The sequence below is a fragment of the Centroberyx gerrardi genome, chromosome 2 (assembly GCF_048128805.1).
Source record: "Centroberyx gerrardi isolate f3 chromosome 2, fCenGer3.hap1.cur.20231027, whole genome shotgun sequence".
NCBI classification, from domain to species: Eukaryota; Metazoa; Chordata; class Actinopteri; order Beryciformes; family Berycidae; genus Centroberyx; species Centroberyx gerrardi.
Genome location: NC_135998.1, coordinates 29,346,181 through 29,360,729, shown reverse-complemented (window position 1 = coordinate 29,360,729; position 14,549 = coordinate 29,346,181). Strand labels below are relative to the sequence as shown.

Here is a 14,549-nt window from a genome sequence, read left to right as displayed (position 1 = left end):
GAAAGTTTTATCAAAACTATGAATGTTCTGATTAATGTTTTCTTTAGTAGTCACCAATGTTTCAATAACAATTGATTTGCAAATAAATAAATGTTAAATGATAATACTGATAAGTGGCGGTGAATGTGTGTGTAATGCAGTACACTTCATGGTGGCTAACAGATGACCCAAACTGATAAAAATCTTTCGTGCACAAAAATGGAAATTAGATATAGGCCTAAATATTGGAATAGTCGAATCATCAGATGACTGATCTCAAATTCTGAGGCTGTTCACCTTAAGTAGTCATTGCTGTTAAGCTGTATGTTCCTTGTTGAGCTCATAAGATGTCAAGGGAAACTTTTTTATAAATTTCCAAAATTGCACTACTCCCCACACTGCTTCACAGCTGCTTCAAAGAAATAAATGTCTCATCCCATGATGATGCTAATTCACCATCTAGTCAATGTTCAGTGTTTTGCTTCTCTACTTGCATAATATCAGTCTTCCCACATGACTCCGTCTTATGGGTAATATTAGTATTAGCACTGTTGATTGCGGCACTACACAAGGTTATTTTCTATTGCTCCATCTGGCTCCGGTAATGACTGCTGTCTTCTTTATTAAACTGGATTAAAAAGTGCTGTCGTCAGCTTGCCCCTCATGGATCTGTTTTGGCTCTCTGGGGCATGGGGAAAAGGTAGTCCTCCAAGTTTAGTGTCCCGGTGGGTGGGACAAGACCTGGTGTCACTAGGCGTCTTATCTATAATACATTCCCTACAAGAGAGTTGTCTGAGGCCACGGAGAAGTGCAACGCTGCACGGCTTATGCTTGTGGCTGTTCAAATATGAATATACTCTCCCCAGGCCAGATGCCAGGTTTCACTTCATTCAGGGAGATGAGAGATCCCATCGCCTCCCCATCTCATCTCCAAGCTACTGAAGCATGAAAAACAGGGAAGATGACTCCAATCGGAGAGCCACTCTGGGCCTTCATTTACCATAGACTGCTTGTTTGAAAGTTATTGTCGAAGGTTTATTCACCTCTGCGCTCGGCTTTGAGGACAAATATACTTGACTTACGCACAATGCTGAGCTCCTCCTGAAGGGCTGATAACACATTGTGCCTTGTTTCACCTTTGTTCTTGTCAAAGAGTATTAGTTTGTCCACTAAAATATGAACATGCTGCATGGTGTCCTTGTCACTTCAATCAGTCAATCCAACGCCACTGCTAATAAAACGATGAGTCAAAGGATTGATCGATTGAGATGTGTTTTTGACCCCTCCTCCGCTATCTTTTCTCTCTCTGAGTAGTGTTTCCCCTGGGTTATGTAAAGCAGAGTCCTGCTGCACTGGAGGGATGCTTTAGCTTATTAACCCAAATCCTGCGTGCTGAGTCTGCAGCCTTGGGATTCACCCATGCTCAGATCTGTTTTAGCTCTGCTTCTCATCATGTGTTGGCTTGACTCAGCTATTTGCTGCTTTGGCATTCACTCCAAATCTCATTATCATAACATCCTGTCCAAGATAAGCTTATTGACGATATTTCTGTCTTCTTCTTTTGTTCGTCCATTTCTGAAATCTAAGATTCTGTATACAGTATCAGGATTGTAAACTGGTAAATTATATTTCTTAGTATACAATCCTGCTGTTATCCTGTGGAAGAATTTAGGGGTCAAGACATTCATTGGATGACAATGTTGATCAGATCACTTTTCTTTTGGGCCCAAGGACTGTTCATTTCTGACTATTATTTAATCCATAAGGATGTGGAAAGACCGAGCACTATCAAACCCAAACCCCTTGAATATTGTGTCTCATACAGGTATTGTGGCTGTTACAGTTTAAGGCCTTTTTAGAGTGCTAAAAGTTGGTGCTCGTTTAGTTATCCATTTTCGTTGGACCAGGTTTTAGGTTGATGGACCAACCATGGCAACAGCAGAATCCTCAATGCCAGTTGAGTGCATCCCTAGGCAGGTGAAAATGACCAAAAATGTTTAAAAAATGTTCATTTTCAGTAATCATCCACAATGGTAGGTCCTAAAAGGCCAACTTAGTATAAAATTGAATGGAAGACCCTTGAAACTATAGGAAGAATGCTATCTACAATATTTGGTGTCGCTGTGAAGCATCACATTTTGTATTTAGTTAGGATACGATAGGCAAGAAATTGTAGGTGCCCAACTTAAGACCCACTTTTTGCTTAATTGCCTTCTTCGCCTTCATCATACAGCCACCTCTGGTACTCTTGGATAGGTAATGACTTCTTACAGCCTTAGGTGTTGTGACATGGAGTGGTGTGAATACTTGCACCTTTGTCCTATACTTGAAATGATTAAAGAAAAAATCAATTTTATTTCCATGACCAGTGGATTCAATACTGGTGCAATACTGTATTTGTAGTATGTTCAGTAATATGTCAGCAAGTGTTCATGCTGTAGAACTTGAAAGGCCATGATATGCTATTCATCAGAATGGAATACGATAATGTGTTGTCTCTTGCAATTTCTCTCATTTCTATTTCTGAAAACACTAGTCACATATATTATCAGTGTTTGGGTATGATGCCTTTGATTAGTCACAAGCAACAGGAATTACTCATGAGCAGAAAATCCTTAATCTACAGAAGCAGATTAAACCTCTCAGATAACGTCCTCTACCCTAATTACTCCATAAACCTAATGAATTATCACCAGAGAACTGTTAGAAACATAAACCGTAAAGAAATGGGATCTACTGATTTGTAGCTGTAAGAGTAAGCAATTAGATTTATAATACGATAACTGGACCAAAATCATTTCCTCTCCTGATGTGGCTAAAGAAAGTTTGGCAAGAAGTCACAAGTGAAATATATATTGTGTACTTTATTACTCTTAAAACTAGGCAAAAAAAATCATAAATTGATGAGAAATGCCTTTATTATGTTTGTGTTGCAGTTCACTCGGGTGTGGATTCCAGACCCAGAGGATGTGTGGAAGGCTGCAGAGATCACCAGAGACTACAAGGAGGGAGAGCCAGTTCTGCACCTCAAACTGGAGGATGAATCGGTATTTACCACCCACTTTGTTACTGTTAGAGGAAACCCCTTAGGAAATCCCTATGAGATACAGAGCCATGTCACAAAAGCTCCTGTGCCAAGGCACTTACAAAATGACATTACAAAAGGGATTTATCTCGGTGTCTTCATCAGATTGTGCACTGGGTGTGTTTTCAAAAATCTGTGTCATGAATCATGAATCATTTTATTGAGGAGCAGACTATAAACCTTCGGAGAGCAAGAAACAGTTGTTTAAAAAGTGCTGCATGAATAAATGTTGAAAGAAATAATCACCTCATAGAACAGTATATCCTCTTAGAGCATGTTCACACTATTCTGCTGTTCTTTTATTGGAAGAGCGCTGACTCAACCATATTTAATGCTGATGTCGCTCATTTTGCTACAATATCTATCAGCCAACAGCTTACCAGAAACTCCCACAAAACAGCCAATGTGCTCCTTACTGACCTTTATGATTGGGACTTTGTTAACAACTTTTCTACTTCTACTTTTTCCATTTTCATTCTGGGTGTTGTTGTCGTAAACTGTCAGCTGCCTATGGACCATGAAACCCCACCTTTGCTTCACTGTGATTGGTCGTTTCTCAAAAAGCCGCTCCACATTTATTTTGGTGTAAAAAAGGTGGTAGCATTTTGAAAAAAGCGGAATTTTGTGGACATGCCCTTACTCTTTACTGTCTGCTATTTATTATTATAGTCTGAGTTTAATTCACCCTTTGTGGTAAGCTTGTTAACAATTATTCATGTATGAATAACCAAGCCATTTAATAGGTGTATTGTCAGAGCTGAAATTATTTAATGTCCATTTCCCAGATTTTACTCTCTGGAAACAGTGAGGGATGAGTTAGACTTCACCTTATTTAAATAAAACGAATGATTTTTACCGATGTTCAAGCCAGGGATCCTGAATAGTCTGAAGCACCGTTCCCTCTGATGAGAAAACACATGCAGCTATTGTCATTTGGAAGTTACAGTCGTCATTACTGATTTTTTTTTGATATCTTGGGTATTCATTGTGCTTTCTCTTTTACTGTCCTAGCCTCTGGAGTACCCCATTGGTCCCAAAGACCCTCTTCCTTTCCTACGAAACCCTGACATTCTGGTCGGGGAGAATGACCTCACTGCTCTCAGCTACCTGCACGAACCCGCTGTCCTGCACAACCTCAGAGTCCGCTTCCTGGAGTCCAACAACATCTACACATACTGCGGTCAGTCTCTGTGCCAACTAATATCAACCAGAATAAAATCTGTCTAAAATTCTGAAATCTGTCAAAAATCATAAAAAAATTGTTTTAGAGAAGCAAGTTTCTCAGGCAGGGTATATTCAAACGCTGGATGTCAAATGCCTGGTCACCTTTGGTCTTTAGCTTGACTTTTGAATGGCCAGGACACCTCTTGCCATCTCAGTGTTAAGACAAAACCAATTTTATCTTTGCAGTATTTCTCAGTTAGTGAAATCATGTCTGAACCAGGCTTTTAAAGGGGCGATAATTAAGATTTGTACTGTCCCATAGCACAAAATTACCATAATATAAACAGGGTTGTTGATCAATATCAGTGACTCAATGTTTACTTGGCCAGATGCCAAGTCATTACTACCGACCATTTTCCAAATTGGAAATGAAATTGGAACAGTAATGCCTTACTTTACTCTGTTACAGGAAAAGTAATGGGATTACAGTAACGCCACACTGCTCCTCTTTAATGTGAAAATGTGACTTTTATCTTTGTGTCCAAGCTACTGTAAGCTGTACCAGAGATCTGTCGATGTTGTAATTCCTTGGTTGCCGATAGAGGTCGATAAAAGTCATAGATTATTTATTGCCCCTTTAGCCAATTTTGCAGCATAACAAAGTCAGGTGGGAGTGAATATTTTTGCCAGTTTGTAGTTTGTGAATGAAATTACAATGTCATCTTGTGTGGACTCCCTTGACTAAACTTCCCAATAAATCCAATCACCTCTGCCTACATGGACTTAAGCAGCCGATGCGTAAGCCATTGCCTTGTCTGGAATGCACCGTAAACAAAGCAGGCAAAGGTTTGGAAACGGACAATATGTGTGCTTGTTTACTCAACACTTTTTATTGATTTCTCCATGTTTTTATGTTTTCCATAGTAACCTGGCACTGCATGATTTGGAAAACCTCCCACATTCCTCTGGTCATCTGGCTATTATAGTGTGATTCATACTCAGTTATGTCATATGTACTACTACCATGGGCTGATACCAGTTCACTTACTTAAAGGAAAAAGCCACCTAAACCTAAAACACTTTCTCACTGTTACAAAGCAGTTACTGGTGATTTCTGGGCCCATTTTGTTTGGTGTATTTCTCTTATTCCTGTGGATAACTGGCCAAACGCAGACAACATGATGTCACATTGACATATTTCCAGTGCAGATACAATGGAGTTTAATAGCAGAAAACTTTTTAGCTTTCTAAACCATCAACAGTAAATGTCAGGTTTTGGTGTCAGTCCCTCAGAATCAGAGAGCAAGAGCTTCTTTCTAGACTCATTTCATTTATGTTATTATATTTACTGGCATTGATGATTGTGTTGAACCTTGCTTGGGGTATGGTTCCCACACAAACCAGGATCCTATACACCTGTGAATTTATGTTGGGGTTACAACTTAGACGCCCTGCTGTATCAGGAAACGCAGAAGAAGAGGTGTGTGTGTGTGCGTGTGGGGGGATGCCACACTTAAATTGTTTCGTCTGTTGTATCAACATCTAGAGGGGCCAAACTCCCCTGCTCATAGCTTGAAGCCTTTAATACTATCCAGCCCCAGATGCTTGCAGGGTATTTCTTATCACATCTGAAGTTAAACCTGATCATTGTATCTGGCTAGTGGATTTTCCTTTAGTTTGCAGTTTATTCTTTCATTCTGTCTTTTGCAATGGTCTAAAATGTAATTGAATATCTACGGATGAACCTAAAGCATGCAGAGATCGTCCTCTCCCTGTACCAATACGGTATTGTTTGAAAGCATACTGTGCGCCCAGAGGCTTGCAGTCAGGGGGAAGTGAAATGTTGAATTGACGGAGAATCCCTGTCTGTCTTCAGGGATTGTGCTGGTGGCTATCAACCCCTATGAGCAGCTGCAAATCTATGGAGAAGAGGTCATCAATGCCTACACTGGCCAAAACATGGGGGACATGGACCCGCACATATTCGCTGTGGCTGAGGAGGCATACAAGCAGATGGCCAGGTAAGGACTGGATCCAACTATACATGGGATGAAATGCCAAATTGATCAGTCACTATGTCAGTGGTTTTTGATGTGATTACGGTCGGCTTTATTATGGAATGGCATAGACAGTAGTACAATAACAAACGTGTACTGTATATCTAGAATAGTGTATCTACTGAATATGTACTAAATTCAGGTAAGGTCATTTCACTGTTACTATGTGACTAAGAATTTATATGTGTTTTGCTCCAGATATTTGTGCAACTGTTGGTGTAGGTGGATAATTGCAGTGCTCAGGTCTACATCACTGATCACCCTCCTACATTTGCCTGATTCAATGGAAAACACTACATAATTACAGTCTAACCATCACGACTCTTTCTCCCTTAACTGCTTGCTTTGGCAGGCTACTTTTGGCAACTGAATTAATATAGAATACAATAGCTTAGCATTGTGTATAAAGCGCTAATGCAATACCTCCAGAGTGTACTAGTTCAGCTTTTTGTCAACATCTACATCACGAACTAGCTCATCTGTTTTCAAGTTGAACTCACTCAAGTCATTTCCACATGCAATTCCTCATCCCTGTGTTGTTAATGCCTAGATGTTAAACTGTTTATTATAAAAATATATAAGAATGTGTATAAGAATTCAGGATGTATATGCTGTTTAGATGCTCTTTTTCTCTTCTGTGCTCTTAATTTGATATATTCATCATCTAATGCTGGCTACAGTGCTGCACTGGGCACCTGGAGTCAGTCCTAGAGAAATGTTAAGGGCAACTAACGTGGTGTGAACATGAGAGGCAGTAATACAAAGCATTGCCTTGAGAAGGAAGTGGAGCACTTTGTCAAAAATCATGGTGTGTTTCAACTGTACACGGATGGTCATAAAAAACCTCTTTTCCTCTCTCTGTTTCCTCTGTAGAGATGAGAGGAACCAGTCCATTATAGTGAGTGGGGAGTCGGGGGCAGGGAAGACGGTTTCTGCAAAGTACGCCATGCGCTTCTTTGCCACCGTGGGGGGCTCAGCTAATGACACAAATGTTGAGGAGAAAGTGCTGGCCTCCAGTCCCATCATGGAGGTGAGTGGCTCGGGCTTCTTTGGTCATGTGGAAACCTGTCTTAACCCTGTGTGTGACATACTTGGATATTTAGCAAAACTTTCTGTGGATATTCAGTTTTATCCTTAAAGAACTACACCAACTTTTTGCGAGTTTGGTTGTGACCAATGCGTAAAAGTTGGTATAGTCCTTCATATAGTCATCAGAAAATGAAAGTCCAGACATATATCTTACTTTTTACATGTAACTCACTTTGTTGTATGACGATGACCACATACCCACTCTCTCCTGCTCGTCTCTCTGTCACTCAAGGCTATTGGAAATGCAAAAACCACTCGTAACGACAACAGCAGCCGTTTTGGGAAGTACATCCAGATTGGCTTTAGCAGGCATTACCACATCATAGGTGCCAACATGCGCACTTATCTGCTGGAGAAGTCTCGGGTTGTTTTTCAGGTGAGTTTGGTTTTGCTGTTGCACTCGTCGATGTGCTTCAGACCAGTCTATGATTTTGACAGCAGTATTTCAATTATCTGGATAAACATTTTATGGCACCTATTGTTTTTTTTTAGGCTGAAGATGAGAGGAATTACCACATTTTCTACCAGCTCTGTGCCTCTGCTAGCTTACCAGAGTTCAAAGACCTAGCCTTGAGTAAGTATATCTTTTGGAGAAAAGTATGTCTGGTTTAGTGCAGCAGTGACTCACAATTAAAAGTTACAACTTGCACGGAAAAAAACAGCTTGTCTTGTGCTTCATTATTCTTAAAGAACTGATGTAAACTTGATTATTAAGAGAGATTTCTGTCACAAAGACTTCATATGTTTTGCATTGTACTGTATACAAAAGAAGTTAAATTCATTCACTTTACAGCTCTACTAAAACAATAGCCTAAAACAATAGGAGATCACATTACCATTGTTCATATAAATACCATATTATTAGTATAAGTGGGATTATGTTTTCCAAATGGAAGCAAGTGCATAATATCACCACATATACCTGTGCCAGACAATAATGATTATTGACTTGGCATGTTTCATTGCTATAAAGTGTTCTACTAAAGTGAAACACCTCTCTGTAAGTGCCTACATTGATGTTTACATACATTTTGTTGACCCCTCCAAATCTTGCCAACTATCTTACCTGGTGTTAGGGCATCAAAATAAACTCTGCCTTTTAACTACATGGGTCTAATCCATTTACTTTGACTCTCCCCCTGTTCGTCTCCCTCATTCAGCCAGTGCAGAAGATTTCACCTACACGTCTTTAGGGGAGAACATCTTCATCGAGGGGGTTAACGACGCTGAGGACTTTGAAAGAACGAGACAGGCCTTCGCACTAGTGGGTAAGGATATAACCTCTAGACCTCTTACCTGACACCAAGTCCTGAGGTGTGGTCACTCTCAGAAATGGAGAAAAGCTGGTTTTGTATTTCTTCACACAAGTAGGTGCTTCCACACATTATCAGTACACAGTCACCCTGAAGGCAGACCTGTGACATCACGTCTGGGATGAAAAGGTAAAACTCTTGCTCCAAGAGAATGTAACTTGGCCCTCATTGCGCTGTAATTTATTCAGTTCTATCTATCAGTACTCTGACGGACTCTCCCCATAATATGCAGTTAAAAATAGATTTGTAAAAACTTAAAACTGAATTTCTGAGCCCTCGGGTCAACATTATCTTCTGTTACATTCTCTTTCGAATGTGTTCACTCTGTGTGCGAATCCCGCTCTTGGAAATGTAGTGATGCAGATCGCTTTTCCGGCATCGCTGCTGCATTTGATTCTCCTACAAATGTGGTTTTGTGGGGAACGCTTTCTCTGTATCCTGCAGTTTCAGGGCACTGAGATGTTCTGTCACATCACACAGAAAAGCCAAGTCGCAGAACAGTTTTTCCCCTATTAACCATGAAATTGACAATTCCTTCATGCATCTTGTAGAGTCAGTGCCATTTTTTTTAATCTAATTCACTCACTATTGAATTACATTTGATAGTTTTCACCAATGTCTTCAAAAGCAATTGCAAAAGAAGTCACACTTTCTTGCTTTTTGAAGCTAACGCTAGCTAGCTAAGATCAAAAAGCTAATGTAGCAGAAAGCAGACAGTACAGATAGAAAGAAATCATCATAAAATGTTTGAAAATGAAAAGATTCCAAAAACGTAGCTTCTTTTCTTTATTGTGGCTTTTGAAAAATAACTGCTCCCTTTCTGGCGCCAAAGTCAAACTAAGAATGGCCCGCCTCCTCTTCTTTGTGATTGGCTGTCTTTTAGAACCAATCACGACACAAGGTGCCCTCAGAACATTTTTCAATAACTAAAAGTCACATGAGCTTTCCTTTGCTTAGCCAGCAGGACTTTGTGTGAAATCTACAACATATGTTAAAATTCAGAAAGGTCTCATGGCAGTCTTTACTTGCACTAAGTCAAGAAGTACTCGGCCTCCAAGCTTTCTTGAAAATGTCAACTGTCAGCATCAACCTTCTAGTCTTTAGCCATTTTGAGCCTTCTTGCTAGGTGCCAAAGAATTACAGGCAGTAGGTTTGGCTGTTTGAAAGTATATTTTGCACACAGCATGCAACAATGCACTCTATGTGGCAGCTAGGACTGAATTTAGAGACTAGATTGATATGCAGGCCGACTCAAGTTTTCTTGCGTGTCAGATTAGGTTCCTGGGCCTGGAGTTTAATACAATATATGTTTCCTTTTGGAGGTTCACATTTTATGTTATGCTCTGGTTAAGAAATCTGCTCAACATCTGTTAAACCTGGTGTTTTATTGTCATTTCCAGGTGTAAAGGACAGCAGTCAGGGCAGCATTTTCAAAATCATTGCATCCATCCTACATCTTGGCAATGTGGAGATCTGCTCCGAGAGAGACGGTGATTCCTGTCACATCTTAGTACGTCACCGTGACTGATTGAAGCCTGTTTGTGATGATCAAAATCGTGGCCCAAGATTCACTTCCCTAACAGGACAAGTTGTTTGGTCTTTGTGTTTGCAGACGGACGACCCACACCTGAAACATTTCTGCAGGCTGCTCGGTGTGGAGCTGGAGCAGATGGAGCACTGGTTGTGCCACAGGAAGCTCGTCACAACATCGGAGACCTACGTCAAGAACATGTCCAGCAAACAGGCGGCGAACGCTCGTGACGCTCTCGCCAAACACATCTATGCACACATGTTTGACTGGATAGTTGAACATGTGAACATGGCCCTGCACACCTCCTTTAAACAGCACTCCTTCATTGGAGTCTTGGACATCTATGGGTAAGACATCAAATTTCTGAGAGTGTTAATGTCAGATTTCTGATCTCCAGTGCTGCACCCTCTGAGCATCCCAACTCAGTCAAACAAGAATCCAAGTTTCTCATGGCATCTAAATCCTTCTCCTGGCTTTTAGACTCCTTCTCCCAACATTATTGATAAAAGCAATCTTAAAATCAAATCTAAAACTGTATTTCTAAATTTAGTATGATGTCAAACACAAAACCAAGGTGCTTAAGGGGCGGTTCTGGTAATTTTGGATATTGGCCTTTTCCCATTGCAGTAATTCTCCATGGCTTCTAAATAATCTACCTGCCTTCTCGACCCCATTGCCACAAAATTATTGAACAAGCTGCCTGCCTGAGGCTGATCTCTACATAATGCTGGAAATAGTCCTCTTTCCTCTGGCATTGCCCTTCCTGACTTATTCAAAGTCACAGTTACGAAGCCGCTATTAAAGAAGCCTAGCCTCAAACCTGAAGATCTGGAAAAATTGCAGACCACTTTCCAATCTTTGATCCTTCTCAAAGATACAATAAAATGTTGTAGCCCAGCAACTCACTCATTTTCTCATTTTAAACAATATCTTTGACCTCTTCCAGTCTGGCTTCAGACGTCAGACAGCTCTAATCAAAGTAACGAACGACCCGACCGGACCATGGCTCTGTATCAGTCCTTGTTCTCCTTGACTTATTGTATAAGTGCAGCCTTCAATACTGGTGATAACGGCAATCTCCTGGACCGTTTAGAAAGTGTTGTTGGCGTCCGCAGTACGGTCTTAACTGGTTTAGCTCATATGTAACTGACAGATCCCAATTACATAGTAACATGCCTGCCTGTTTCAGTGTCTCCCAGGGTTCAATACTAGTACTTTTATTTAACCATCACAATAAAACCTGCTGATAGAACACAGTTAAATTAACCTGTATTTTAGAAATCAAAACATGGATGACAAACAAGTTTCTTCCTCTCAACACAGATAAAATGTGTGACTTGCCTGTTGCAGCTGAATGGGCTGCTGTGATAATAATAATATCAACTCTGGTTTTTGAGATGTTTTTATATTATACTGTAAAACTTTGCTCTGCTTAACAGCACAGGATGATAAGATGAGAATAATGTTTTTTAATCCCCGAAGGTTTGAGACCTTTGAGATGAACAGTTTTGAGCAGTTCTGCATCAACTACGCCAACGAGAAACTTCAGCAGCAGTTCAACTCGGTGAGCCGGATATCATATTTTAATAACCTCCAGCGACATTTCCCTGGAATTGTCAAATATATCAATATATATTGTATGTTTTTAAAGCTTTTATTGTTAATAATTCAAATGAATAACTAATAAACTGATGCACTCTGACTGATGTGTCTCTTGATTTTGTCTGTCCAGCATGTGTTCAAGCTGGAGCAGGAGGAATACATGAAGGAGCAGATCCCCTGGACTCTGATAGACTTCTATGACAACCAGCCCTGCATCGACCTGATAGAGGCCAAGCTGGGCGTTCTGGACCTGCTGGATGAAGAGTGCAAAGTAGGAGCCTTGATCATAGATATGCCCCAGTTCTTTAGAGTCCCTCGTTCCCTTGTAACTTTTTCTTACTCTTTTTATCAAACGGCTATATTAGCTGGAAATCAAAAGTTGCATTTTTGCAGAGTCTGGTTTAATGGCACATACGTTATCTAGAATTTCCTGTCCTCTGTTGTTTTGTTTCTTCAAACGACTCAGCAGTTTGGCTAACTTCACTCACTTCACCTTAAATCACAAATATTACGGCTGTTACTGCAGGAATTGGCAGTGATTTTTCATCCAGTGCCACATGAAGAATTCACTGTCATCACAGGCCTAATGTCTTTTTTGAAGTTCTGATTGGTATTTAATTTCTTTATTGTAGCATACATTATAATTTAAAATTCAAAAATGCCTATGTAAAAAGTCTATCTTTTTTCATATGAAAGGGTTTTTGAAAAATAGGCTTGCTGCACAATTTCATATTTTCCAAACCAATAACTCGATGGACAGCAAGCTGTCTAATAATTAAAAATACCACTAAGTATTGTTTAAACAGACATTCAATTGGATTCTAAAAGAAGCGGACACACACACTGCTGACTTGAGCGTTTTTGTATTTCTGTCTGTTAATGTGATTCATCCAGATCTTTATCTGATTTGAAACCCTTGAAACAAAACTTATTACTTATTTATTTGGCGTCGTCCCGTCTCATCCCCACAGTCCTTTGAAGTTATTGATGATGATTTGGAACAGCATGAGAGGGGTGAATCTGTTATTCTGGGCACAGGTAGCCTAAATAAAAGTTTAATGTCCTCCTTTAGTTGTTATATAATCTGCTTCATGTGCTTTTGCGCGTGCCGCCCCAGGTGCCAAAGGGAACAGACCAGAACTGGGCCCAGAAGCTGTATGGGAAGCACTCCAGCAGTGCCCACTTCCAGAAGCCACGCATGTCCAACACGTCCTTCATCATCGTACACTTCGCTGATAAGGTGAGAACTCACCATGCAATGCATCGTCTTCGAGAGACCGCTACTCTCACACTTTCCCTCCAATTTATCTTTTATAAGTGCCACATGTTTAAGATGTGGATGTCGCTCATGAGACCCAGGACTGTATGTCTCTTATGTGTCCAGCTTGAATAGCAACTTTGAGCTCAGGAGAAACACATCATTCATATTATAAGATAAACTTCTAGTGTATCTTCACAGGAATAAAATAGTAAACTTGGAATAAATCATTTATTTAGTGATTCAACTTTCATAGCTATAGGATAGAAATTACCAGCATAATGAGCAGTCCAAGTATGAATAACTGAATATGACTGATTGAATAGCATATGATATGAGAGAAGCTGTGTTTCACTGTGAGCTCTGCAGCCTTACTACTAACATGCCCCCTCTCCATATTATGACACCTACCAGTGAGTGTTAATTCAAATGAATGTTAACATTGTCTTTCAATTGCAGACTTCACTAAAGAAAGTACAGTTTGAGTTGATGGGCACACAAATAGATAAAAGCTCAGTGAGGACATTGCAATTTAGTCCCTGTACTTCCTTTTAAAACAGGCTGTGACAGCAGGGCAGTAGGGCCTTGCTGATAGCGAGTTCGCCCTTGCTCGACCCTCTAGTTATGATGTAGCGGTAAACACATTCCCTCAGGGTTTCTCTTCATATATCTATCCCATCCCCCTCTCCTCTCATAAAGGGGGGCTACAATTACTGCTCTGGTGCCCTGATTTAGTACAAAGAGCCTGCAGTCCATTAAGCGGACAAGGGGGGACAAGCAGGTTAGGTGTCATACCAGACCGGCCCGAGGCTGCTTGGAGAAACACTAACAAGAATGAGTATAGATGCCGATGGTGGGCATCTTCCTGAGAACAATACCTGCTTTCCTTTTACGTCCAGTTACTTTACAGCTGACCGAGCCTTTCATTGGGAGGCAGAATGAAAGGCATGAAAATCTTCCCCTTGTTGTTGTTAAACAGGCAATAAGTAGGATTTTTCATGCCCCATGACCATAATATATCTGTGGGGGGTTGATAGGGTTGTTGATCAATACCACTTAATGATTACTTGTCCAGGTACTGAGAGTTCTGGCTTTCAAAACTCACTGTCTAGCCTGTACTCTGTTTTGGAACAAAAGCTCCCTGCTCATTAGTATTTCAAGACATTTGAGTTTTGCTGCTTAGGGATACAACTGTAGGAATATGCAGCAACCGTGTGATGAACCGACTCCTGTGTCTCCACACATACCATGATGTCAATTTAACGAATATAGTTTTAAGTAGGTGAAGATGTTGACACCTATAGGTGCACTTTATTGACCACTGTTTCCTTGGCAGGTGGAATATCAGTGTGAAGGCTTCCTGGAAAAGAACAGAGACACTGTTTACGAGGAGCAGATCAATATTCTGAAAGCTAGTAAGGTAAGGCAATCTGAACCAGTTCAACTCATTTGACTCAATGAAAAAGTGGAC

The 14,549-nt window shown here is 40.4% G+C and overlaps 1 protein-coding gene across 3 annotated transcripts in view; it reads left to right on the top strand.

Moving 5' to 3' along the window:
- Positions 1-14,549, top strand: part of myo5b (myosin VB) — a 47,604-nt gene that overhangs the window by 13,018 nt on the left and 20,037 nt on the right. For 2 of the 3 annotated variants that reach the window (XM_071914298.2, XM_078286356.1), the window contains exons 2-14: positions 2,916-3,026; positions 4,076-4,244; positions 6,105-6,249; positions 7,159-7,315; positions 7,607-7,750; positions 7,867-7,948; positions 8,535-8,642; positions 10,088-10,197; positions 10,300-10,565; positions 11,701-11,782; positions 11,951-12,091; positions 12,938-13,060; positions 14,415-14,498. In XM_071914298.2, the coding sequence (XP_071770399.2) occupies positions 2,916-3,026; positions 4,076-4,244; positions 6,105-6,249; positions 7,159-7,315; positions 7,607-7,750; positions 7,867-7,948; positions 8,535-8,642; positions 10,088-10,197; positions 10,300-10,565; positions 11,701-11,782; positions 11,951-12,091; positions 12,938-13,060; positions 14,415-14,498 (1,722 nt within the window). Of the gene's footprint in view, positions 1-2,882; positions 3,027-4,075; positions 4,245-6,104; positions 6,250-7,158; positions 7,316-7,606; positions 7,751-7,866; positions 7,949-8,534; positions 8,643-10,087; positions 10,198-10,299; positions 10,566-11,700; positions 11,783-11,950; positions 12,092-12,937; positions 13,061-14,414; positions 14,499-14,549 lie in introns of those variants that run through there. The other variant, XM_078286355.1, reaches the window with a different exon arrangement.